Source organism: Penicillium longicatenatum (genome assembly GCF_028827895.1).
Source record: "Penicillium longicatenatum strain IBT 33135 chromosome Unknown contig_1_segment0_segment0, whole genome shotgun sequence".
In the NCBI taxonomy this organism is placed as follows: Eukaryota; Fungi; Ascomycota; class Eurotiomycetes; order Eurotiales; family Aspergillaceae; genus Penicillium; species Penicillium longicatenatum.
This window is the reverse complement of record NW_026643119.1, coordinates 3,627,495-3,651,461: the sequence shown is the minus strand read 5'-3', so window position 1 is coordinate 3,651,461 and position 23,967 is coordinate 3,627,495. Positions and strand designations below refer to the sequence as shown.

The following is a 23,967-nucleotide window of genomic DNA, read 5'->3' as shown; positions in this document are numbered from 1 at the left end:
AATGACATTGTAGGACAGAAAAAGACTGCATTACGTATTACGTCGATGATTCCTTGTAGCAGTGTCATGACTTCCAAACCATTCTATGGTGTCGGCCGAGGTTGTTCAACAGTGGGTCCGTGGACCAAGGACAGCCTCAGACGGCCGTGTCATTGGTTGTAAGGGAATCCTGTTTTACATAGGACGCCTCATACCTCACATGTGCTAGAAAGCCTTGGAAATAGAAACGAGATCCGGAAGAGTTCCCATCCCCTAATGAACCAGGGAACCAACTTGATTCGATTGAGGATGACGCGCATGGCGGAGAAATAAGGTTTGACCAACAAAAAGTAGGAACTAAATATGATGACGTCTGTCCCACCCATGAGAATAAATAGCACGTCAACGACCAGCATCTTCATTTCCCATCAATCACATCTCAATCTAATTCAAACCAACTACTCAATACTCACTCAACAAACAACACTTTCTTCCTCATTCAAAATGGAGACTGTTAAGGTTGGTTAATCCCTTCCACGACGTGTCTATGGTATTTCGATACTGACTATCGCACTAGAACGCCGCCAACTACGTCGCTGAGACTGTCCAGGGAACTGGTGCCACCGCTTCCAAGGAGGCCAACAAGAACGTCGCTAAGGACAACGATGCCAACGTCACCACCCGTGCCTCGGCCGCCAAGGATGCCATCAGTGACAAGTTCGATGAGTCCAAGCACGACACCAAGGCTGATGTCCACAAGGGTATGTCATAATCTTCGTTATTGCTATGTACATGATATTGACGAAACGTCCAGAGGCTGCTAAGCACTAAATTATTTAATGCCTGAAACGATTATCGATGCCTGTTAGGGTCTTTGCTTTGCTCTAGCTATGACGATATCTATGACGATGTCTATATAACTATACAACTATAACTGAATATTATAAGCTATCTTTATATAAGAAACCTCCATAACATCCTCAGACTAAGACATTTTCATGCTTGCGAAATCTCAGATATTCACCTCACATGAGAAGCAGTGCTCCTGAAGCTTTGAGCCGAATTAATGACTAAACGACTTGGTGCTTACAGGTTAAAGGAGTTCCATCCTGAGCTCCACTCCTAAGCATGAGCTCAATCTATAAAAGATCTGCCATCAGCATCTGCGGTGTATGAAAGTCCGATATTCCATGTTTTAACTTACCAGCTCAAGATCACCCAACGCAGCCTCAGGCTCCTGCTCAGGAACAATCTTTCCAGCCACAAGACTCGCACCCCATACTCTAACTTCAGGGGGGACGCCAGTGCGTTCATTGGCAACAGAGACCGTCTCCTCCTGACCATCCCTCGAGATGGTCACCTTCTCGTCTTCAATCTTAATCCAACCATCCTCACACGCCACAGTCCATTCATCCGCTCGCAATTTTGTGCCCCTAGAAATCTGAAAACTTCCAGTCACACCAGACCGCGTTCTCAGGATCATGTCGGCAGTATCAACCGGAGGCAGATAAGCCTGTAGTTGATTGGTAAATGCCGAGAGAGTGGCGATTTCATTTCCAGGCTGCGCACCGAGCAAAAGTCGAAGACTCGCCATATAGTGAACTCCACCATCAAGAAGATATCCACCTTGATGGGTGGGAACTCGTCGCCAAGGCGTGACTAGATTGAATATTAGCTTGTGGAAGAACAGTGAAAAAGGTGACTGACGATTGAACTTCATATCTATCGGGATAGTACCCTGCTGGCGTCCCTGGAAACCTTTAATCTTGCCCATTGTCTTGAGCTGCTCCGCTGCATAATTATAGCTGTTCAAGTACCGGAAATTTTCGGCAACTGCCCACGTTGGACCTTTGATATCAGCGCGATACCATTTGATCAGATCCTCTGCATCCTGGATATTCTCGGCCACGGGCTTTTCGGACAGAACGTGCTTGCCAGCTAGTAGAGCGGCTTTGATAAAGCGAGGTTGGCTTTCAATGGATAGGCTGTGGATTAATTTAGTACTTCTCTTCAAAGTCACTGGAATATTCAACTGACGCGATGATGACGGCACCAATATCTGGACGTTGTAGGAGCTCATCAAGACCCTTGTCACTATCTTCAGAATAGAGATCCACGGGACAAGAAACGCTCTCGGCGAAAGATTTAGCAGAAGCTGCTGAGCGGGAGTAAACGGCTTTGAGAGCGAGGGTGTCTTTGGCAGCTTCGATGGCAGGCTATCTTATTTAGGATATTTAGGTCAGTCGAACGAGATGTAGGGAGTATATAATGCTCACAGCATGCTCTTCTCTCGCCCAAATGCCTTTGTCATATAAAGTCAGCGAGCCCTTTTTCGAATGGTCATGCTGACTTACCTCCTCCGATAAGAGCAACTCCGATTGGTGTTGATTGCGCCATAATGTTCTCTAGAATAATGATTATGCAGGAGTGACAAAAAGCAGAGAATCACATTGTTGTATTTAAGCCTTTTCCCCGCAAATAAAGATTCTTTTGATTGCGGGGTACATGCCGGAATCTTCTGGGACACCTCCATCTCGTATATTGGGCTCCTGAACTTTTAGGGACCCCGCACGAACTGATGCATGTATAGACCAGGCGCTAGCCTCATGCCAAGGTTGCCGGGTTGTATGGAGTTCGGCAGATACGTATAGAGTGGCTCAATGCCTAATCCTAACTGTCTTGAACTAAAAATTGTTTCATCAAATGTCAAATGATCTTAGAAATACAAATATTCATAATAGTACACATAGTACACAAGGCTCATCCCCAAACGCCGATGTCGATGGTCGATAGGTATCAAAACATAAATTCAAGTCACAAATGAACTGCCCAGGTGGGTTCAGCGACGACGGCCAGTTCTCCGAGTCCCCGTATTGGTGGAAGGCTTCTTATCCTTTTGCTTTGTTCGAGACGTTTGCGCCCGAGTGCTTCTTGACCCTTCTTTCTCATCATCGCCCTCTTCTTCGTCCTCGCTCTCCTTTCCATCGCTGCCCTCGTCTCCCTCTTCATCATCATCGTCATTTCCACCAGTGTCTTCGTCGGACTCTAGATCCTCGTCGGATGCTTTCTCCTGGCCGCCAGGACCAATTTCCACATGGAGTCTTGTGGATCGAGTTTCACGAGCCGTTTGACGAGTGCCACGGGTGGACTTTCGACCTCGAGATGGAGCGGGAGAGGAGCGCGGTTCTGCAACGGGCTTGAGTTAGTCGTGCGATGGAACCTAGGGGATCAGACGAAGATAAATACCATCGGTGTCAGCCACTGTACTCCCTCGTCGAGAATCAGCGGTGCGACTCATTACTGGGGACAAGGAGCCCTCCGTAGCCAGCCGTCTCTCAAACATCAGGTCGCCGTATTCGTCATAAGGAAGCTCGAACGGACAGTATCGCTCTTCATCTTCATTGGTATCTGCAATCCACGAGTCCTCCTGATGCACAAGTCCAGTTAGCAAGGGAAGGCAAAATCCGCCAAGTTTGGGGTAGCTTGCTCACCCGTTCATTGAGAGCTTCCAGATTGTAGAGAGTACCCAACTTCTTCCATATTCCTGGAATACCCAGGTGCTCCCCACTAGCAGGGCCATATCCGTTAATCTTTAGAAACTCTGATATGGCGACCATTCGGAAATGCTTGTGAAAGCCTACAGGAATGCGATCAAAGGAATTAGCTCCATGGTTATCGCATTGCGCGTCATACCGTATCTAAACTCACCAACTGGTTTCCATTTTATGATTGCCTTTAGAAGTGCAGTCTCTTGCTCATCAGACCATGGATCTGTGAGCAGGTCATAATCTGCCTCAAGCTTCTCAACGCTGTCAGTGGAACCCGGAGTGTCCGCGCTAGATTGCGCTGCCTCAGCTGGCGGTGATGTGGAATGTGCACGCTTAGTTTTCTTCCGAGGAGGCATTGTGGTTTCGATAGCTCCAATGGAGCGAAAGAAAACAAAGTAGAGGAGTCGAGTCGCGGGGGAATGAGAGAGTGAATGATTAATGAACATTAAGGCCGCGCGAGTTTCTGTTATCGAAGTGGTCCGTGCACGATAGCCATTTGCGCGGGACTGGAATCAATCAAGCACTACGCGTCGGACCAACTGCACACTTGTCTATGCCCTGGATATGGGCCCATGATGGATTTTGAACAGGAGCACGATCCATTTTCTAGTGCCAGTCTCTGGAGATTATCGAGGTTCACAACAGAGGCTCTACAACCTTTGGACGAATTACCGTGGAACGCGGGCTTGCCTGGTACGTCACGCCCAAAAGTTATGCGCAAGTGGTACTGACTGTTGATCTATAGACTTTTCGGATTCTGGTTTCGCAGCCTCGCTCCCCCCAATTGATAAGATCGACAACATATGGAAATTGAACTTTTCGGATGACATTGAACGTCCGGAATCATCCGCCGACTCGAGCCTCGATGCTTCCATAGACGCCCGATCCGATGCAACGACGGATGCTCTTCAAAATGAAGACGATGACATATGGGGATTTGATGTGCTGCAGGTGGAACCTGGCTTTGTTGCCCCTCTCAAATCATGGGAGAAATTTCAGACGCGGTCATTCGAGGAGCCTATATCAGGCTATTTCAGCGAGTCAGGAACGAGAGGATTCGATGCGGCACTGGCAAACCAGAATCGCATGAAAGGATTGGAAAATACGACCCGACCAGTTCGAGAAGATATTTTTGTACGATCACTGCTACGCCTAGGTCTTGGATGGAGCTCCGCGCTCTTTCGCTACAATCCCCGAACCACGAAATTCGATAAATCCCTGCCAGATCTCCGTGTATCTGGAGTGAGTCAACCAGTCACTGGCGCTATTATTGAAGATGTGCTGCGGTGTGGTACAAACATGCAGTATGCTCGAACATTCGCACGGCAGTTGCAGACCAAATCAATGGATCTGGCGTCTGTATTTGCGTTGCGCGGTACCATTGCTGTTAGCGTGTATCATCTCGAGCGCCAAATAGTTGGTCATTCGGATACTGTTGTCTCGCTCTTGCAAGCGACTACATTGTTTAATCGCTGTGGCGACATGATTGAAGCCCTGGCAGATATGATAAGAGCAACCGAAAATGCCAACTCGGACGCCCAGGTTATATCAATTACTATGGATCATGCAGCCTTCTTTGCTCATAAGTACGGCTGGATGGAGAATCTTGTACAAGAAATCGTTGTCAGAGTCACAGATCCCTGGCTAGGGTTTATCGAGGGATGGATTGGGCTTCGACCCGAGGAACCATCCATGAATGAGTTGATCATCAACGGCAAAACATTCCTCGAGGTGGAGCAGCACGATGATCCTAGCAAATTTAGAACTGGTCCTACAAGGACAGAGTACACCTATCGTGGAGAACATATGCCATCATTCATCCCTCCTGATCAGGCACAGTTGATTTTCGAGAGTGGGAGAAGTCTGCGATTGCTCAAAAAGTCACACCCAAATCACCCTATCGCTCGATATGATGCTCTGGTTCGATCTGGTCATCTTCGTCTGCACTGTGCAACTACCTGGTCTGAGATCGAACAAATCCAAAGAAAGGCCCAAGAATATGAGGCAAAGCTCCGCGCCGAAATATTGAGATATCACAGGGGAGAATTAGCGACAACAGCTGTCGAGCCTGCTTCACAGGATGTCGAGGTCAGTCAGGGTGAAATTGTGGAGAAGACATTTGAGCTATTCGACATCGATGACCAGCAGCATGTCTCGGGTGCTGCGATGGATCAAACAGCCTTGTCCACCGACAAAGTCAGTGATATGCTTCAGAAAGCTAGGGGCGAGCTTGGCTTCAGTGATGCAGGGACACGTTTTGGGCCTGAATTGGCATCCGAGCTTTACCTATCGTTTGCCCCTGTGATTGCATCCCAAGCGCAACTCATCGACTTCTCATGTCTTCATCATATGTTCAAGGAACACAAGGTGCGACATCATTTGAACTTGCAATGGCGATTTCAACTACTTGGCGATGGCTCATTTACTTCACGCCTCTCACATTCACTTTTTGACCCCGAGATGGACAGCGGAGAGCGCAAGGCGGGCGTAGTACGTGGTGGCGTCCATACTGGCTTGCGGCTAGGAAGTCGTGATACCTGGCCACCTGCAAGCTCCGAGCTACGTCTCGTGCTCATTGGCCTACTAGGAGACTGTTACTTCTCTGAAAAGGATCCTGAGGCATCCGATGGACAGCCGCGGGATAATGAACTTCCCGGTGGACTTAACTTTGCGATTCGCGAGTTATCAGTCGACGAGATTGACCGGTGTAAGGACCCGAATGCGATAGAAGCACTTGATTTCCTTCGACTCCAGTACAAAACACCAGACACTCTGGAGACTCTCATTACACCGAAGTCACTGGGCAAATATGATCGCCTCTTCAAGCACTTGCTCCGTCTTCTTCGCATGGTATCCGTTGTCAAAGGACTTGTTCGCGACTCTACGGTGCGGGACTCTCTTTCAGGCGATACAAGAAATGTGTTCCAGAAGTTCCGCATCGACGCTCAGCACTTCGTCCTCGCTGTCAGTGACTATTTCTTCCACGTCGGAATCGGGTCGATATGGAGTCGGTTTCAAAGCACGCTTGATAAGATCGAGCGTTGCCTTGACCGAGGCGATATAGACGGCACACTCGAGGCCGCTCACTCTGTGCCTCGTCTCCGCGACCTACACGAAGACATCCTCGACCAAATGCTGTTCGCCTTCTTCCTAAGTAAACGACATGCTTCCGCAGCGAAGTTGCTCGACAATATTTTCAGTACTATTCTTGCCTTCGGCCCATTGTCGCGGGCTGATGGTAGAAGTGGTCTTCGCCATGAAAACGAAGGCACTGTACGTCATTTGTATTCTACTTTCCGAAAACAGGTGTCCGCCTTGGTTGGATATTTGCGTGGCTTGGATACTGGGAAGGGCGCTTCTAAAACTATGGCGAAGTCGGCGGCTTTCTTCGGTTCTCGGACTGAGCCAACTAGTGTCTTTGAACATCTTCGAGTAAGATTGGAGGTCAAGGACTATTATTGACTTTACCTTTGACGATTATTACCATTGATGAAATATGAATATTGACCAAGAAATTTCTCTTTGATTGAAAATGTAAACGCTTGCTCATGCGCCCTGGCTTCGTATATGCACCATGTCCAATATATGACTACAAGTGACTCAAAATGAAGGAAGCAACCATTCCAGCCTATGCAACACAAATCACTCAGAAGAAATGGAGATCTGACTCTGCCCAGCCCTGATCAAGGAGAATCTTTCGAGCAGACTTTTCCATCGCTTCCGGTCCGCAAATTATGACCATACTTTCTTCTTCAAGTGCCACATATTCCTTAATCAAGTCTGCAGAAATACGTCCACGATGACCAACCCATTTGTCTGAAGCCTGCGACAAAGTGTGCACAACAGTGCACTTGCGACTGTCAAGCGCCACAAAAGCGTCAAGCTCAGCCCGACATAGAATATCTTCCTCCAACGTATTTCCATCGAGGACAACACAAGTAGTAGGATCCTGAGGATCCTGCATGACAGCACGCAGAACCTGGAAGATGGGCGTGAGACCAGTTCCACCGCAGATCATGTTGAATGAGCGAACCTTTCGCTCTTTACCGCTGATGGTGACGCGGCCGTTTCCAAGATACTCGAATCGACCTGTTGGTCCTTTGCAGTCTACCTCGGCCCCTATCGCCAGTGCGTCGAGTGCCATGGTCATTTTTCCGCCTGGAATTTTGTCGTTTGGTAAATAGATCTTGACAAGTAGCTCCATCTTCCCCTGCACGTTTGTGTCGGAGATTGGGGTGTAAGATCGAATTATTGCTTCTTTGTTGGTTGGATCTGGGACTTTGATCATTAGGTGCTGGCCGATTGGTAGACCTAAGGATTGTTTGTCGTGTTCTAGGTCGAAGATGAAGATTTTGGTATCCCATGATACAGTCTTCACCTCGGAAAGCTTCATCTTTGCCCATGAGCGTGATTGAAGGAAGATTGGACGTGGGTCGTTTGAGACAGTGGTCGAGTCGCTGTTGAGAGCTTCGATAGAAGCTTTGTCTAATGTACCAATGTGATAATCGGGCATCATCAGCTTGGCGGTTTCGCTGTCTATGTAGGAGTTAGCGATGTAAGATTATCAATGGCCCCCAGACAGGAGGTATACTCACGAATAGCGAGGAAATCTTCCGAGACATCCAACCCGGCTGAGGAGGTAATACTGATTGCTCCACCTGGATGACCCTCGAGGAATTTGGTACCATCATATACCTCTCCATTAACCACGAACCAAGGCTTTTCGGCACTGCTATTCGCCTTGAGCTCTTGTAAATCAATCATACGAGCCAGCCCCTCTTTCTTCATATTGATTTCCTTCACAGGCTCCGGCTCAAGGGGAGCTTCTCCCTCAACCCTCTCGCCCCAGTTCCCATTAGTCAAATCACCGCCGGCTTTCTTGGCTTTTTCCATCCAGCCTCCAGCCCTCGCAGGATGAGTTGGATGCTCAAATTTGAGACTATTCCCCTCCTTTGTGATTGTGACCCGGAACCAGGGGTTGTTCATCATACCCAGGACGGACCAGTACATGTCGCGAGGTTGCACCATCATGCCATCATCCATAGCCCTAACGAGCAGTGCTCCGCTATTCTCGAGGTCGGATACTGGAATCTGGAGAGACCAGAATGACCAGCAAAAACAGCTTTCTCTTTTCCACATGTCCACTTTTCCGCCAAAAAGATCGCCCTCGAAATCTCTGTACTTGTCTTCTGCGTAATCGATTTCGGCAAGTCGCCATGCTAGAAATAGAGTTAGAATTGGAAAATTAGATTCGATACAAGAAATAAAATTCATCGGACCTACATTTGCCTTTGTCAAGAGAGATTTCAACTCTTGTGATTCTTCGACCCCCTCCCGCATAAGCGTATCCCTTTGCCGTATATGTTGACCCGGCAGTTGCTAGGTCCAATACTTCTTCATGCTCAGGGAAGGCCGCTACGGAGTTGACATTGAGATCATAAATAGCATACCGCTCATCGGTCCACCACTCGGTACTCGTAGCCGACATCTCTGGCGAAATCATAGTCCTAATTTAAGTTAGTAAATGTTGTCACTCCCGCGAGCAAGACTTACGGTAACACCCGATTATCATTAATATGATACCAGTTATCACTCGGTGCCTCGGTAACAATAAGTCTCTTGAGCCATTTGACACTTCGTCCTCCAATCTGGCCCGGCACAACAGCTCTTAACGGTCTTCCGTGGTCTGGACGCAAGTCTTCACCATTCATCTTATGTGCTAACATGATTCCCCTGTTGAAATCCATAGCCCAGTTCAGTTTAACGGACGTGCCATAATAACCATTTGGCTAGATTGATTAGTTAAAGATTATTGAATCTTGTAGCTTGCGAGAAGCTTACCAATTTATCGGCTCCCTCCATGCAGACGTATTTGGCTTTTCGAAGGGGTTTCGCACTTCGCAGGATATCGGCCATCATGGGCCCTGTCCATAGTGCCGTTGAGAGTCCGGCCGGTCCCCATGAGAATCCCTTGGACTTTCGAACGGTATTCTGTTCTTTTCGTCTGTTACCGGCACATACCAGGGTGATTGGAGTAGTTATTTGATCATATTTTTCCAGAATTTCTCGGAAACTCAGCGTTATCGGATTTTCCACTAATCTGTATTCTATGAGCCTCTTTCACTGTGGTACGCATATGGATATCGAGGTGATGATCTCACCCTTCTATGCTGAGCTCCCAATCAGGGATCTCTTCATCTCGGACTTGTGGTACAGGACCATGGTTACGAACGTAGAATAGTTCGGGCGATGTAAGGAAGCCTGGTTGTGTTATTTGCTGTTGTGTATTTAAAGATTGACTATTATAACATACCCTCCTTATATAATGCCGTGAGAGGTGGCTCAACGTTAAACGGATGAACACCAGTCAATCGTATAAGTCTTGGATCTCGAGGGACATGGCCGTCGGGTGTTCCTTTATCCACTTCTAGGATCTCGGTCGGGTTGACTGATGGAGGAGGAAGGGGGATATCGTACTCCTGAGGAGTAGGTAAATCATGAAATTGGATCTCTTTTGTCTTGAAGGAGATGTCGTTCATCTCATCTGTATCGATGATAGTCTGTGTCATTGTCGCCATTGCGATGGAGGGGCGATCTTTCACGCTATAATTTTTTTCTTGCTGAAGCCCACTGCCCCGTTCTGCTTATATAATAAATGTATAGAAAAGTGGACGTTAAACTAGGAAAGAATCAAGAATCGATTGAGCAGCTATTCATTTCAGCAATAATGTTCTCTAAAGTAATCTGGGCCCAGGTTTTCGTGTCGTGGGGATCAACGTGGATCGTGTTTGTAACTCCGAGGCTCATCACGGCCGAAATACAAGTATCTCCGCGGATTTCCAAAGTTCGATCAAAAGAAAAGTGGCGACCTGATCGAGTTATGTTAGTCACAAAGACAACACATCATCTTGGATGAAGAATTGTCGTGTTATCTAGAGGTCAAATGGTGACCAATCATGTTGAGGCTATTATCGCTCCTGCGATCTCCGCGGAAGTCAATGCTTATCAAGATCGCCGCCCTACTTCTTCCGTAAGAGATGTTACTTTGTACCACTATACGTCTTCAACGCTCAATTTGTCTTAAAAAGAATCCATAGCCTTAGCTTGTAGTGTAGGATTTCAACGTTTCGATTCCATCTTGCCCAGTAAGCATGCCGGTGCTGGATGGGCTTCGACACGGCGAGCCGGTGGACGGCAGCCATAGTTTCAAAGAACGTCCAAGACAGAAGATAGTAATTGTTGGCCTAGGAATGGTGGCTATTTCTCTAATGTAGGGATCTTCCAATCTGCCTAGCAGCGCTAAACTAACACTCCAAGTGAAAAACTGATCAAACAAGATACGGAGCGACGATACGATATCCTAGTAATTGGAGAAGAGGCACATGTTGCCTACAATCGTGTTGGCCTATCTTCATTTTTCGAGCACCGCAAGATCGAAGATCTCTACTTGAATCCGACGGAATGGGTATGAACCCTACTACAGAACATGCTTTCTTTATAATATTGTCTAACACCTATACAGTACGACTCAATCAAAGAGCGTGCCTTCGACCACCACCTCAACACCACAGTGACATCAATAAACCCCACCAACAAGACAGTCCAAACCTCAACCGGCGATACAGTCACCTACGACATCCTCGTACTAGCCACCGGCTCCGATGCAGTCCTCCCCACCCACACCCCAGGCCACGATGCCAAAGGCGTCTTCGTCTACCGCACGATCTCCGATCTGGAGCGGCTGATTGACTTCGCATCTCAACATAAAGGCGAAACAGCCGTGACCGTCGGAGGTGGTCTATTGGGTCTCGAAGCTGCCAAGGCGATGACTGATCTGGAAGACTTTGGAAATGTAATGCTGATTGACCGCAACAAATGGGTGCTGGCGCGCCAGTTGGATGGTGATGCGGGAAGCTTGGTTTCCCGCAAGATTCAGGAGTTGGGACTTGATGTGTTGCATCAGAAGCGAGTGGCGGTTGTTAACACCGATTCCGAAAACAATGTTACTGGCATCACGTTTGAGGACGGTGAACATATTGATTGCTGCTGTATTTGTTTTGCGGTACGTTGACTCGAATCGCTACTCCGTGAAGATGCTGATGAGATGATAGATCGGTGTCAGGCCCAGAGATGAATTAGGAGCTTCAGCTGGTATTCTGTCCGCCTCGCGAGGAGGTTTTGTAATCAATGAGAGGTTTGTTTACGCCCCCAAAGATGTAGAAGCTTTAATCTGACTTATCCAGCCTTGAGACTTCCGTCCCGGGTATTTATGCCGTGGGAGAATGCGCTAGCTGGGAAAATCAAACCTTTGGAATCATCGCGCCCGGTATTGAAATGGCCGACGTGCTAGCTTACAACCTCACAAACGTGGACAAAGAGCCCAAGAGCTTCACTCGACCAGATCTGAGTACAAAACTGAAGCTGCTCGGGGTGGACGTCGCCTCATTCGGAGATTTCTTCGCTGACAGAGATGGGCCAAAGTTCCTCCCGGGTGATCGACCTCTTATTGGTAGCACGATTGAAGATGGGCCCGTGAAGGCGCTGACCTACAAAGATCCATTTGGTGGCGTCTACAAGAAGTATCTCTTTACCATGGATGGTAAATATTTGCTTGGTGGTATGATGATCGGAGACACTCGAGATTACTTGAAGTTGAACCAGATGGTCAAGGCACAGAAAGAGCTTGAAGTTGCTCCCAGTCAGTTTATTCTCGGGGCTCAAGCTGATGGTGAAGAAGACGCAGATGATCTGTTAGTGTGCACGACCAGTTGCTTCAGAGCTTTATACTAACGAGTTCTGTAGCGATGACAGTACCCAGATTTGCGCCTGTCACAATGTGACCAAGGGTGATGTGGTTGAAAATATCAAAAGTGGAACTTGTACGACGATTGGCGAAGTCAAGTCCTGTACGAAAGCAGGTACAGGATGTGGTGGATGCATGCCGCTGGTCCAATCAATCTTCAACAAGACCATGCTTGAAATGGGTCAGGAAGTTTCCAACCACCGTGAGTACTGAACGAATCACTGTATGGGCGAGAGATAAGCACTAACAGAAGAAAGTCTGCTCGCACATCCCCTACTCTCGAGCCGATCTTTACAACGTTATTGCAGTGAAACAACTCAAGACGTTCGTCGAGGTGATGCAAACAGCAGGAAACAAGCCAGATTCCCTCGGCTGTGAGACATGCAAGCCTGCCATTGGATCTATTCTGTCGAGCTTATTCAATCCACACGTGATGGATAAAGGATACAACGAATTGCAAGACACTAACGACAAATTCCTGGCCAACATCCAGAGAAATGGAACATTTTCCGTTGTGCCTCGAGTGCCCGGTGGAGAGATCACAGCTGACAAGCTTATTGCTATCGGTACAGTAGCTAAAAAATATGGGCTCTATTGCAAGATTACGGGTGCGCAACGAATTGACATGTTCGGTGCTAAGAAGCAGGATCTACTGCCTATTTGGTCCGAGCTTGTTGATGCTGGTATGGAGAGTGGTCATGCCTACGCAAAGGCGCTACGTGCTATCAAGGTTAGTTTGATATTTATGCTTTACACTACATATCTGATCTTTCCATTGCAGAGTTGCGTGGGCTCCACATGGTGTCGTTTTGGTATCGGAGACAGTGTCGGTATGGCGATCCGGTTGGAAGAGCGTTACAAGAGTGTTCGAGCACCACACAAATTCAAGGCAGCCGTATCCGGCTGCGTACGTGAATGTGCCGAAGCGCAGAACAAGGAGTGAGTTGTGATCCATTGTTTCGACTTGACAGCCAAAGCTGACCATCGGTTTTTACCATTAGTTTCGGTCTCATCGCTACGGACAAAGGTTTCAACCTCTTTGTCGGGGGTAATGGAGGCGCAAACCCCCGTCACTCTGAGCTGCTAGTCAAAGATGTTCCACCCGAGATGGTCATGCCAATTGTAGACCGGTATCTGATTTTCTATATCCGCACCGCCGACAAGCTACAAAGAACAGCCCGGTGGATCGAGAACCTACCCGGTGGCATCGACTACCTACGAGAGGTGATCATCGACGACAAGCTCGGTATCTGCGCCGATATGGAGAGGCAAATGCAGGAATTAGTCGACAGCTATTTCTGTGAATGGACAGAGACAGTCCGAGACCCGAAGCGGCGGAAGACTTTCCAGCAGTTCGCGAACACGGACGAGACCGTGGATACAGTGGAAGTCATTCAAGAACGTTCACAGCAGCGTCCAACATACTGGCCTAAAGACTCTGTCACGGAGGACTTCAAGGGTCATCAATGGTCAAGTCTCTCGTGGCAGCCCGTTGTCAAGGCAGATCACTTTTCCGATGAGCCGCCGCAGGTCTCATCGGCGAATGTGAAACGCGGGGATACCCAGCTTGCTGTTTTCAAGATCAAGGGAAAGTTCTACGCGACACAGCAGATGTGTCCGCATAAACGGGCGTTTGTGTTGTCTGATGGCTTGATTGGCGATGATGATGCGGGGAAGTATTGGGTTTCGTGCCCGTATCACAAGCGTAATTTCGACCTCAATGGTGAACAGGCAGGTCGTTGTTCGAGTGATGAAAGTATGAACATTGCCACATTCCCGGTGGAAGAGAGAGATGATGGCTGGATCTATATCAAGCTACCTCCTATTGAGGAGTTGGATTCGGTTCTTGGGACGGAGAAATGGAAGGTGAGGAAGGGAGAAGCTCCCGATCCCTTCCATAAAATTGATAAGAAATACAAGGGAATGAGAGGGAAGAAGGTGGCTGATGGCGACGTAACTCGGCCAACCGTTAAGTCAGCTCAGGGGATTGACTGGTAGACTGCGTTGAGATTTTGAAAATTCAAGCGACGGTGTTATGGTGCATCCATGGATCCTCTGATATGGCTAATGCAATATAAATGTGAATAACACAATATTTCTATGACAAAAACAGTGCTATAAAGAGGATTCGCAATATTCCGACTGTATATTGAACAAAAACAGATCAAGAGGGGGTACTATGAGGTTAAAGCGTACGTAGCTATGAGCTAGATAGAGGTCACCAAAAAAATGAAGAATATCATTGGATATAGTGAGAAGTATAGGCAGCACGTCTACTAGCGCATGAGTCACATTCATGTGACTTCAACAGCCAGCAGATGCCTGAGCCAAACAGATACCTCTCAGCAGTGACGGAATGTGAGAAACATGGTGTTCATATATTCAGTGGCCAGGAACGGTAAGACGCGTAGACTATTGATGTCTTTAATGGTCGCAACTGAGCTTCCACCTCACACCCATTTTATTATATTTCAACTGCCCTCTTTACTAGTTGCGCACGGCAACAATAGTATCGTGTACGCTCCTATGTATGATAGAATTATCGTGAGGACTGACTAGATGTGATGTGCAGGGCTAACTCTCATATCAACTTAGATGCGCCATGTCCCACCCACCAACACTCACAGACCTCAAAAATCTTCTCTCTAAATCTGCAAAGCTCAACAAAGCCCAAGTTGCTCTACCACCTGCAATGCGAGGTCTACTTCCTATAGCTATCGGTGCTGGTGGCTATATTGCAAAAGTGACAAACGGTGATAACTTCATCGAACGCCAGATCTTAGGCAAGCCATCTGTCGAGGACGATTTTATTGCCTTGCCTGAGCCTGAACTCAAGAAGGAGCTACCGGAACCGCCCGCTGTCAAAAGAAAGAACAAACACTATCAGGTAGAAAGCGAACCTGCAGACAAGAAACAATAGGATCATCGGAATGATAATAAAGAGTGACAAATCTCCACTCAGAAAGGGAACCGAGGATTCCTTATTTTCCGCTGTCAATCTTGGAACTCCTCCAATCTGGAGGAAACTTTTCCGTCTATGCATCGTCACTACGGATAGCGTATCTCAAACAGAAGTTGAATTAAATTGTAGTGTCTCCGTGCGCGAATATGCGTCATTGATTTGTCCTCAGTTCTCTGCTTGCTTTCATAGATCCGGGTGTGGGAAAGGAATTATGGCCCATGCTTCCGCGGAGGTAAGCAGAACTCGTTGGAAAGACCAGACGACCTAGGCCCTGTAGATTCAATGCCCAAGCCCTCATATGAGCATCGTCGGGCAGATCTCTGAGAATGCATGGCAGAAGCTTCAACACCCGCGGGCCTCGGAGAACATGGAGATTACAACCTCTAGCATAAAGAAAATGTCTTGAAGTGATGATACCGCGGAAAGCGCACATTTCAGCCCTTGGGAGAATATCACTGACAAGAAACGCCTCGATGACAAGATAGGCGAACAGTAACCCTAGGGCAAAGATTATGTCATCATACAGTCGTCATAGAGCAGTTCACGACGAAACTGATTCGAGATCATCTTTTCTTTAAGGTATTTCCGCGGAGCTGAGATCGACCCGATCAATCTTCGGGAGGGCCCACAGCCCTGGGGCTCGCTATGTGACTACAGCTCAGTGAGATCTCAGTAGGGTAATGGTGGCCTAAGGCCATCTATTTCTTTGTTACCGGTTTCTTTGTTTTACCAACCCTTACATAGGCGCTTGCCCCCCCCCCTTTTCCTCTTACCATCTTCATCATCTCCATTTTTACACGGCCCCACGCGTATTCCACCCACCCCCCCCCAACCAGCATGCCTCGAGTCAAGTAGCATGTTGGTAACGTGATTAATATACTAATCTAGTGATGATTTTGAGTAATTTTGGGCCATATTTAACCCATTTTTAAGCGATTTCTAAGCGATTTCTAAGCGATTTTAGTGGTTTTTAGAATATATTTTAACTAATTATTCTATAATAGGCTACTTATGAGTAATATACATTATTTCGTAATAAGGTAGAGCTCTATCTCCTTGGTATTAAAGAGGAGGTAAGTTTACTAGTAAAAATAGATATTTTACTAGTAAATAAAGTTAATTTTGCTTAGATGATGGGAACATACCGCATCCACTACGATGAGCTTTTTTGCCGGGCTCCTGATTGCCCTAAAGAGGTAAGTAAATTTACTACTACTAGTTAGCTACTAGTATATTACTAGTAAATTAATCCCGGTAATAAAAGAAAGTAGATGTCAAAAAGTGAAAGTAGGTGGATATATATATTTACCACATTAGGTACTATATCTTATTCTTAATCATTCTGCCTAGGCAGCTCAAGAGTCAAGACTAGGCTCTAGATCAATATCCTGGTTGATTAGGAGTGGTGTAGTATTAATTAGCCTCCTTATAGCGATGTCTTAGTATTGCCACTAGCTTAATCAGGAGGAGTTTCTATCTGAAGCCATTGTGGATGAATATTGAATAAAATGTACATGGGATTGTAAATAAATACTAGTAATTTACCAAGGGTTACGCCAAGCGTTTTATGGAATGTAAGGACTAAAACACTGATTATATAATATTTTACAGCCTTCGATGCCTTATAATTTAGGTCCAGACCGTACTGAGATCTCAGTGGGACCCCACTGAGCTGAGTTCTGGGCTCGCTATCCAGTTCCTATCGTGATCCATCTGACGTCCAATGAGAAGCGGTACATTTATCAATGACCTGAAAGAACCATGGAACGCCACAGGGGTGGAACTTGACCCCAGATATTTCCAAAACATCATCATCATTGTAATTGAGCCCCGCGGAGTTGCAGAGTTCCTCTCTTATCACCATTCATTGATGCTGAACAATCCACTTTTTGTAGCGTTTCCCCTTATCGCTATCAATGCATGGCAAAACGTTTAACGCCGTGTTGACACCCACAGTGCAGAAAAGCAAATTACCGTCGAATCAGATTCGCGGGATAAAATAGGCATGGGACTTTTGCTTGTGCTCCGCGGCCAATCTATCGCTTGGTTGCCTGCGCAATCTTCTGGATGCCACTGACAGGCAACCGATAGCCATCTTTGGGTTTCTGTGTCATAAGAACCCAATTCCTATTATATGATGTGCATCTCTGTGTTTGTGAGTATCTGGACTTCTATATAGATCTCCTTGTTGGTCGCTGACGAGACGTCACTGATTAAACAGATCACATCTGCTACTACTGATCATAGCTTTTTAAGAGAGCGAAAATTTACCTGAGTGTCCCCCAAACAAATTCGATCAGATTTTCAGCTTCTCTCCTTGCGGCTTCTGAGCTCGCTGGACTAAAGTAATGGCTGCTTCCTTCTTTAAACTCCTCGTCGCTTCTCCCGAAATCAACCCTAGCACACGCAAAGCCAAGTCGATTCCGGTGTTGAACCCATTTGATCAATATGGACGCGTCTTCTTCTTCTCATGGATGGGTTTCATGGTCGCATTCCTGTCGTGGTATGCGTTTCCGCCACTGGTAAGTCTTGCTGTCGGGACTTTTTAGAGAAAAAAAAAAAACTCATACTAGTCTCAATCAGTTGACGGACACTATCAAAAAAGACCTCAATATGACTACGACACAGGTGTCAAATTCAAACGTTGTAGCATTGCTAGCGACGTAAGCCACATAAGCTTGTACCCACATCTGGATCTTGCAGCCTTGCTAACAAAGTCTTAGCCTGCTTGTCCGTGTTATTGCAGGCCCACTCTGCGACCGTTTTGGTCCACGCTTAGTATTTGTGGGACTACTATTAGCCGGAGCCATTCCAACCGCCATGGCCGGTCTAGTCACCACTCCAAATGGTCTAATTGCGTTACGATTCTTCATCGGCATTCTCGGTGGTACATTCGTCCCATGCCAAGTATGGTGCACCGGATTCTTCGACAAGACCATCGTTGGCACGGCCAACTCTCTCGCTGGAGGATGGGGAAATGCCGGTGGTGGTATCACCTAGTATGTCTCGCAAGCCCAAAGCATACACGTCAAAGTTCAAAGTCCAGGCTACTGACAATAATCTAGTTTCCTCATGCCAGCCATTTTTGACTCCCTCGTCACTTCGCAAGGTCTACCAGCTCATAAAGCATGGCGTGTCGCCTATATCGTCCCATTCATCATCATCACAGCCGTCGCGCTGGGGATGTTATTTCTTTGCGAAGACACCCCAACAGGCAAATGGTCGGAACGTCATCTCTGGGCCAAAGAATCAAATGGAAACACCCACTTAACAGACGGCAAAATTGTCGACCTAAGCTCTGGGACTACTTCAGTCGGCCCCTCCGGCCCCCCTTCCATCTACAACAGTACCATGACAATCGATATGGAGAAGAAAGGTGGCACTCAATCTCTTACTCAATCCTCCGACAAAGACGCCTCACCGGTGGGCCAAATAGCTAGCTTCAAACAAGACATCGTCGTCGCTCCCACCCGCCGAGAAGCTCTAAGCGTCGCGTTCAGCCTCCCAACAATTGCCGTCGCAATTCCATACGCATGCTCTTTCGGCGCAGAGCTAGCTCTGGATAGTTTCCTGGGTACTTATTACGCAGCGAACTTCCCGGGAATGGGACAGACAGAGTCAGGCCGGTGGGCCGCTATGTTTGGGCTATTGAATATTGTCTTCCGTCCCGCTGGCGGTTTCATGGCGGATATGGTTTTCAGTGCTACTGGTAGTCTTTGGTCCAAGAAACTTCTTATAGTCTTTTTGGGTGTTGTCATGGGTGCATTCTTGCTGGCTATTGGGTTGACGAATCCGTCTGATGAGGCCACTATGTTTGGTCTTATTGCCGGTATGGCTTTCTTTTTGGAGGCGGCTAATGGGGCAAACTTTGGCCTTGTTCCTCATGTGCATCCTTATGCTAATGGTGAGTGATACCCCCACTTTGGTGGAATTATGCTAATATTCGTGCTTCAGGTATCGTGTCTGGCCTTGTTGGCGGATTTGGAAATCTTGGTGGAATTATCTTTGCGATTATCTTCCGATACAATGAAACGCATTATGGTCGGTCGATCTGGATTATGGGCGTGATTGCTTTGGTGGGGAATGTGGCTGTGAGCTGGATTCGTCCGGTCACCAAGGCTCCCGTGATTCAATGAAGATGTAACTTCACAATGGTAGATATAATGACTAAGTTAAAGTGATAGAATTATTTACGTCATTCTTCAATGTCAATTTAGGCTGTAGTCTGAGTATCACAATGCACTGACTCCGGCGCGGGTAACGGGATTCGGGTTAGTGCCTCCCGAGCATGGGTTAACGATGCGGCGAAGAGGGGACGCGGGGCATGTCAACGGAGATTGGCGCACTTTTTTCTTAGTTCATTTCATTTACCTGGATTCCGATTAATTTCAGTTCTCAATCCATCATGTCTCCAGTTCGCCGTATTGCCCAGATCGTTCATCTCAAGCCCTCTGCCGTGGCAGCATACAAGGAGTGCCACGCTAATGTCTGGCCGGAGGTTCTGCAACAGATCAAGGACTGCAATATTGTGGACTGTAAGTACAGTCTTATGGGGATCTAGTCAATTTCTTCAACTAACATCCACTTTGCAATTCTTCAGACTCAATCTTTTTCGACAATGACCGCACCCTTTTCGCGACTTTCAAGTACGTCGGCACAGACTTCGAGGGTGATATGGAGGCCATGCGAGCCAACCCGAAAGTGAGAGAATGGTGGGCCATGACCGATGGCATGCAGGTAAGTTCTATGAACAATCAATTACATTGCCCAGACTTTGAGACTAATGCACGAGTCGTAATTAGGAGAGCCCCATCCCCGGTGCCGTGGGTAGTGCCGATGGACCTGGCTGGTGGAAGTTATTGGACGAAGTCTTCTATACCGAGTGATCCTATTATGTAGTAGGCAATCAATTAACATGTATATAAATTATCACGAAATAGAGTATTGATCAGCCTGGTTTTCATATCCAATATTCGCTTTACCGCTTGAAAAAATGATCTATTCTTTTTTGGCGCGAGTCATTCACAGCACTGCCAATGCCTCCACGGGTCCGATGTAGACCGGCTAGATGCTCTTTATTATCAACAGCAACGATCTTCATGGCCCAGCCATTCAGGAGAGCATCGGTCCTGGAACTGGATGTAATTCCCTCTTGCGATTCCTGGGCTGGCTGGATGAGTAATGTCATATATCCTGTGTTGGACCAGCTTGGCGAGAATAGAGCTGCTGGGCCACGATCCCGAGAGGCGTCGCCGGTCGCCAGAGATATATCCATGGGGTCGAATAGGTCAACAAGTCGATTCCACATAACACGTAGGAATACTCCATGTGAGACGACGGCGATGTTTGAGTCGGTATCTGAGTAGTCGAACAGTAGTGGTAAGAAGTGCTCATTCAGAAAGGATGTTGCTCGTTGTCTCATTGAGATCACTGTCTCGCTTTCGATATGCGTAGAGCCATCAGACTGGGCATTCGTAGAATGCGCACTTCCCAGTTCAGGTCTGGAGTTTGCAGACTGAATACGAATGCCTTCTAATGAACCGAAGTCTCGTTCCTTTAAGTTCGCTGTTAATGTTGGTGTCATGGGTATATCATGATCTTGCGGTTGATGAAGGCAAATGCCTGTAGCGGTGAGGCTGGCTCGGCTCAGATCCGATGCGAAGACTCGATTGAAATGAATCGAATTGGAGGCGAAATGCTTCCCAAGACATTCTATCTGGAGTGTGCCGTGGTTTGTCAGGGCTGAGTCTGTGGTGCCCGCCCTGTTGCCTTGTAAGTGTTGGTGATATAGTCTGAAGTGCTTAGATCTTACCATGCTTGGGCTACGTTATGCACTGTTTCTGCATGTCGGATGAGAAAAAGCCTCATCGTTAGGTAGCTTGGCTCGCATTGGCGTGATCAAGGCTTGTTGTCCAAGTCGTTGCCACCGAGATCACGTGATGCAAAACGCACACAACCAACGCTGTTCAGTCTGACTGCATTCAGTAGTTCAGTTATCAAGGAAACGCATCTACACTTTACTGGTTCCCATCTACGTAAGATCCAGACCAATACTAGAACTGAAGTGGGTGAGGGAACGATGAGATTGCATGGACATTGGAGCATAGAACTGTGAACGAAAAATTGCCTTGAATGAAACACCGAACTAATTGCTCCCAAGATATCCCCTTAAAACGTAACAGTGGTATTTGCCATGATCAACATCACATCAGAAATAAACGCCGAGTGGCCAAAGCCAGTTCCCTCATTGAATGGTGGTGGAACTTTTTTAGAATTTTGAGCGAACCGAAGTACTCGTCAGGAACAGCCGACAAAGCGCTTAGTTGGAGGCAAGCTCGCGGATCTTCTCCTGGACGCGGGCCTTCTTCTGCTCGCGGGTGAGGCGCTGGACCTTGTGCTTCTTAGACTCGGCCTTCCACTCCTCCTTGGTCTTCTTGGAACCCTCATCCTCATCCTTCTTGAAGGGGTCCTCACGGATGGCGGAGTGAGCCTCGGTGTAAATCTCCTCAAGGTCACCGGCATCGACCTCCTCCTCGATGTATTTGGCGAACTGAGACTTGTAGCGCTCCTCATCCTCATCGGCGAGGGTCTCCATGTACTCAGAGACGTGACCACCCATGATGTAGTTGCGGAGGAGGTCAGCATCGAGCTCCTCAGTCTCGATGTCGTAACCGGGGAAACGGCGGTCGGAGTGGGGGATGAAGACACCACCGTCGGAGGCACCCTTCATGGCAGCGAAGACACGGTTACCGGTGGAGGTGCGGACAAGACCAACATCGAGGAAGGCCTTGAAGGGGCGGCGCTCACCGTCCTCGGTCTCAACGGCCTCGACGAGAGAGTGCTCACCAGTGGCCTCCTCAACACCCTTGAACTGCTCAGCAAGGCCGAGCTTGGTGAGAGCACGGCGGGCAAGGAGCAGACCAGTGGCGTAGGCAGCGGCGTAGTTGGTCAGACCCTGGTTGATACCGTAGCGCTTGAGCTCGTGAGCGTAGGCAGCGCACAGGACCTTGTCACCGGAGATCTCAGAGTAGACGATCTGAGTAACGATGTCACGGTTGGTGAAGCGAACGACCATGCGGTACTTGGGGGCGTTGTACTTGTTCTTGGCCTGGGTGATCAGGCGCTTGCGAGCATAGTAGTCGGTCTTACCCTCACGGCGACGACGGTACTTGGTCTGGTAGCGACTAGAGGGGTAAAAAATCAGCACACGACCAAAAAAAAAGGCACTTAAAAAGAGATATTTCTTTTCAGTCAATGGGGAGAGGATGACTTACGAGAAGTACGCATTGCTCTTGACAGTCTTGGTGAAAGGCTACAAGAAAAATCCGCGAGTCAGCAATTAGCGCTTCAGAATTTTGTCCGAAGCATCTTGCAAAGACCCTGCTCCGATCGAAACGGAGGGAAAAAGAATGTCGCAGAATGGTGTATTTCAACCATTTGCAGTGGTAAAGACACTCACCATGTTGACGGTTGCCGGTGCTGATCCTGTGGTCGACGGTTGGGAAGAAAAAAGAGAAGTCGAAAGTGCGACGGTTCTTTGTGGGGGATTTCGCTTAGCGTGGGCTGCATCCCGCAACCCAAAAGTGCGGTTGGCGACGAGCGTCGACGACCACCACAAAAGTCCGATTTAAGGACCATTATCACAGTCTGCAACAAAAAAAAAAAAGCTAGAATTTCCACAATAATCATAAGATTCATTCTATCTGTTAAACTATATGGAACTAGCCTGCTCAATATGCAAAAATAAGAATAAGAAAATCAAAATCCGAAATACGGTGCTGTCTAATTCTATAGTCGAGCCTTGTCACCCTCAAGCAATGGAAGCCCAGTAATCTTCTCTAATTCCTTGACTGCATCTTCAATCTTTCCCAAGGTGACCTTAACCGTACGCATCCCAGCTTTTTTTGCCGCCTTGCAATTTTCACCAATGTCGTCGAAGAACACAATATCCGACGCCTCCACTGCAGGAAGTCCACGCTTCTGCGCCAGAGCCTTCATCTCCTGAGTCGCAACCTCATAGATACGGGGATCTGGTTTGCGAAGCCCGGTATGCGCAGACGAAATGAAAAAGTCGAACTGAGATCTCACCCCGGACACGTCGTTGTTATATGGGTGGCCCTCGGGGAATTTGACAGTATTTGACAGAGCACCCATGAGATATTTACCCGATTCCCGCAGCTTTCGTAACGCTGGGAACATGTATGGGTCAGGGGTGCGAGACACTCTCATCATCTCCCAGAAAAGCCACTCGGCGTCCACGGTCGGGAGTGGTGGGATTGTGACTGAGCCACTTGCGTTTTTCTTTTTATGCAGTTGCTCATGGAATTCCTTCCATAGAGTAGGATTCCTTAGATCCTCGTTGAAGCCGGCAAAGAATTTGGCATCCATGGGGATGTCGCCACGTTCCAACTGGTGCCAGCTCCCGTTGGGCTTAGTGCGCGATATGCTGAAATTCACCCATCCTGGAGGAATATTTTGTGATATTTCATAGTCGAGAATGGCCTGGAATGGAGATACGACCTTTGAAACTATCAGCGATGCTAATCGAGGCGATGGGGGTTGATGCTAGTATCTGAACTTACACACACTCCACCAATGTCGAACAGAAGACACACAGGGCGCTTAGTGGCTGCCATCCTCAAGATTTAAAGTTGATTTGATCTTCAATCAGGTAT

At 47.6% G+C, this 23,967-nt stretch overlaps 12 protein-coding genes across 12 annotated transcripts; 6 read left to right on the top strand and 6 right to left on the bottom strand.

Annotated features, from left to right (window-relative positions):
- Positions 1-483: 483 nt before the first annotated feature.
- On the top strand, positions 484-810 carry N7484_002138 (uncharacterized protein; the record flags this gene model as incomplete). Its single annotated transcript, XM_057112558.1, has 3 exons — positions 484-498; positions 557-740; positions 794-810. The coding sequence occupies 3 exons, from the start codon at positions 484-486 to the stop codon at positions 808-810; spliced, it is 216 nt and encodes a 71-aa protein (XP_056977295.1).
- Positions 811-1,049: 239 nt separating this feature from the next.
- On the bottom strand, positions 1,050-2,376 carry N7484_002137 (Gfo/Idh/MocA family protein; the record flags this gene model as incomplete). Its single annotated transcript, XM_057112557.1, has 6 exons — positions 1,050-1,118; positions 1,184-1,638; positions 1,687-1,964; positions 2,017-2,195; positions 2,256-2,281; positions 2,334-2,376. 6 exons carry the CDS (start codon positions 2,374-2,376, stop codon positions 1,050-1,052), a joined length of 1,050 nt encoding a protein of 349 aa, XP_056977294.1.
- A 442-nt stretch (positions 2,377-2,818) lies between these two features.
- Positions 2,819-3,883, bottom strand: N7484_002136 (EAF7 family protein; the record flags this gene model as incomplete). The annotated part of the gene is made up of 4 exons (XM_057112556.1): positions 2,819-3,165; positions 3,226-3,406; positions 3,471-3,616; positions 3,673-3,883. The coding sequence occupies 4 exons, from the start codon at positions 3,881-3,883 to the stop codon at positions 2,819-2,821; spliced, it is 885 nt and encodes a 294-aa protein (XP_056977293.1).
- A 219-nt stretch (positions 3,884-4,102) lies between these two features.
- Positions 4,103-6,989, top strand: N7484_002135 (tubulin gamma complex associated family protein; the record flags this gene model as incomplete). Its single annotated transcript, XM_057112555.1, has 2 exons — positions 4,103-4,220; positions 4,273-6,989. The coding sequence occupies 2 exons, from the start codon at positions 4,103-4,105 to the stop codon at positions 6,987-6,989; spliced, it is 2,835 nt and encodes a 944-aa protein (XP_056977292.1).
- A 184-nt stretch (positions 6,990-7,173) lies between these two features.
- Positions 7,174-10,105, bottom strand: niaD (nitrate reductase NiaD; the record flags this gene model as incomplete). The annotated part of the gene is made up of 7 exons (XM_057112554.1): positions 7,174-8,063; positions 8,123-8,746; positions 8,811-9,034; positions 9,081-9,316; positions 9,369-9,627; positions 9,689-9,788; positions 9,841-10,105. 7 exons carry the CDS (start codon positions 10,103-10,105, stop codon positions 7,174-7,176), a joined length of 2,598 nt encoding a protein of 865 aa, XP_056977291.1.
- A 570-nt stretch (positions 10,106-10,675) lies between these two features.
- Positions 10,676-14,328, top strand: niiA (nitrite reductase niiA; the record flags this gene model as incomplete). Its single annotated transcript, XM_057112553.1, has 9 exons — positions 10,676-10,797; positions 10,845-10,992; positions 11,050-11,589; positions 11,639-11,721; positions 11,771-12,277; positions 12,330-12,532; positions 12,588-13,060; positions 13,112-13,269; positions 13,332-14,328. Coding segments are annotated over 9 exons (3,231 nt in total), but the record flags the coding sequence as incomplete, so codon positions are not given.
- Positions 14,329-14,932: 604 nt separating this feature from the next.
- N7484_002132 (uncharacterized protein) lies at positions 14,933-15,250 on the top strand (the record flags this gene model as incomplete). The annotated part of the gene is made up of 1 exon (XM_057112552.1): positions 14,933-15,250. One exon carries the CDS (start codon positions 14,933-14,935, stop codon positions 15,248-15,250), a length of 318 nt encoding a protein of 105 aa, XP_056977289.1.
- A 2,390-nt stretch (positions 15,251-17,640) lies between these two features.
- N7484_002131 (MFS transporter) lies at positions 17,641-19,428 on the top strand (the record flags this gene model as incomplete). Its single annotated transcript, XM_057112551.1, has 5 exons — positions 17,641-17,814; positions 17,876-17,955; positions 18,016-18,291; positions 18,358-19,196; positions 19,247-19,428. 5 exons carry the CDS (start codon positions 17,641-17,643, stop codon positions 19,426-19,428), a joined length of 1,551 nt encoding a protein of 516 aa, XP_056977288.1.
- A 269-nt stretch (positions 19,429-19,697) lies between these two features.
- On the top strand, positions 19,698-20,178 carry N7484_002130 (L-rhamnose mutarotase; the record flags this gene model as incomplete). Its single annotated transcript, XM_057112550.1, has 3 exons — positions 19,698-19,827; positions 19,893-20,029; positions 20,095-20,178. The coding sequence occupies 3 exons, from the start codon at positions 19,698-19,700 to the stop codon at positions 20,176-20,178; spliced, it is 351 nt and encodes a 116-aa protein (XP_056977287.1).
- Positions 20,179-20,270: 92 nt separating this feature from the next.
- Positions 20,271-21,160, bottom strand: N7484_002129 (histidine phosphatase family protein; the record flags this gene model as incomplete). Its single annotated transcript, XM_057112549.1, has 2 exons — positions 20,271-21,054; positions 21,105-21,160. The coding sequence occupies 2 exons, from the start codon at positions 21,158-21,160 to the stop codon at positions 20,271-20,273; spliced, it is 840 nt and encodes a 279-aa protein (XP_056977286.1).
- Positions 21,161-21,611: 451 nt separating this feature from the next.
- Positions 21,612-22,754, bottom strand: N7484_002128 (60S ribosomal protein uL18; the record flags this gene model as incomplete). Its single annotated transcript, XM_057112548.1, has 3 exons — positions 21,612-22,476; positions 22,567-22,604; positions 22,752-22,754. 3 exons carry the CDS (start codon positions 22,752-22,754, stop codon positions 21,612-21,614), a joined length of 906 nt encoding a protein of 301 aa, XP_056977285.1.
- A 326-nt stretch (positions 22,755-23,080) lies between these two features.
- Positions 23,081-23,928, bottom strand: N7484_002127 (HAD family hydrolase; the record flags this gene model as incomplete). Its single annotated transcript, XM_057112547.1, has 2 exons — positions 23,081-23,812; positions 23,875-23,928. 2 exons carry the CDS (start codon positions 23,926-23,928, stop codon positions 23,081-23,083), a joined length of 786 nt encoding a protein of 261 aa, XP_056977284.1.
- Between the last annotated feature and the right edge of the window lie 39 nt (positions 23,929-23,967).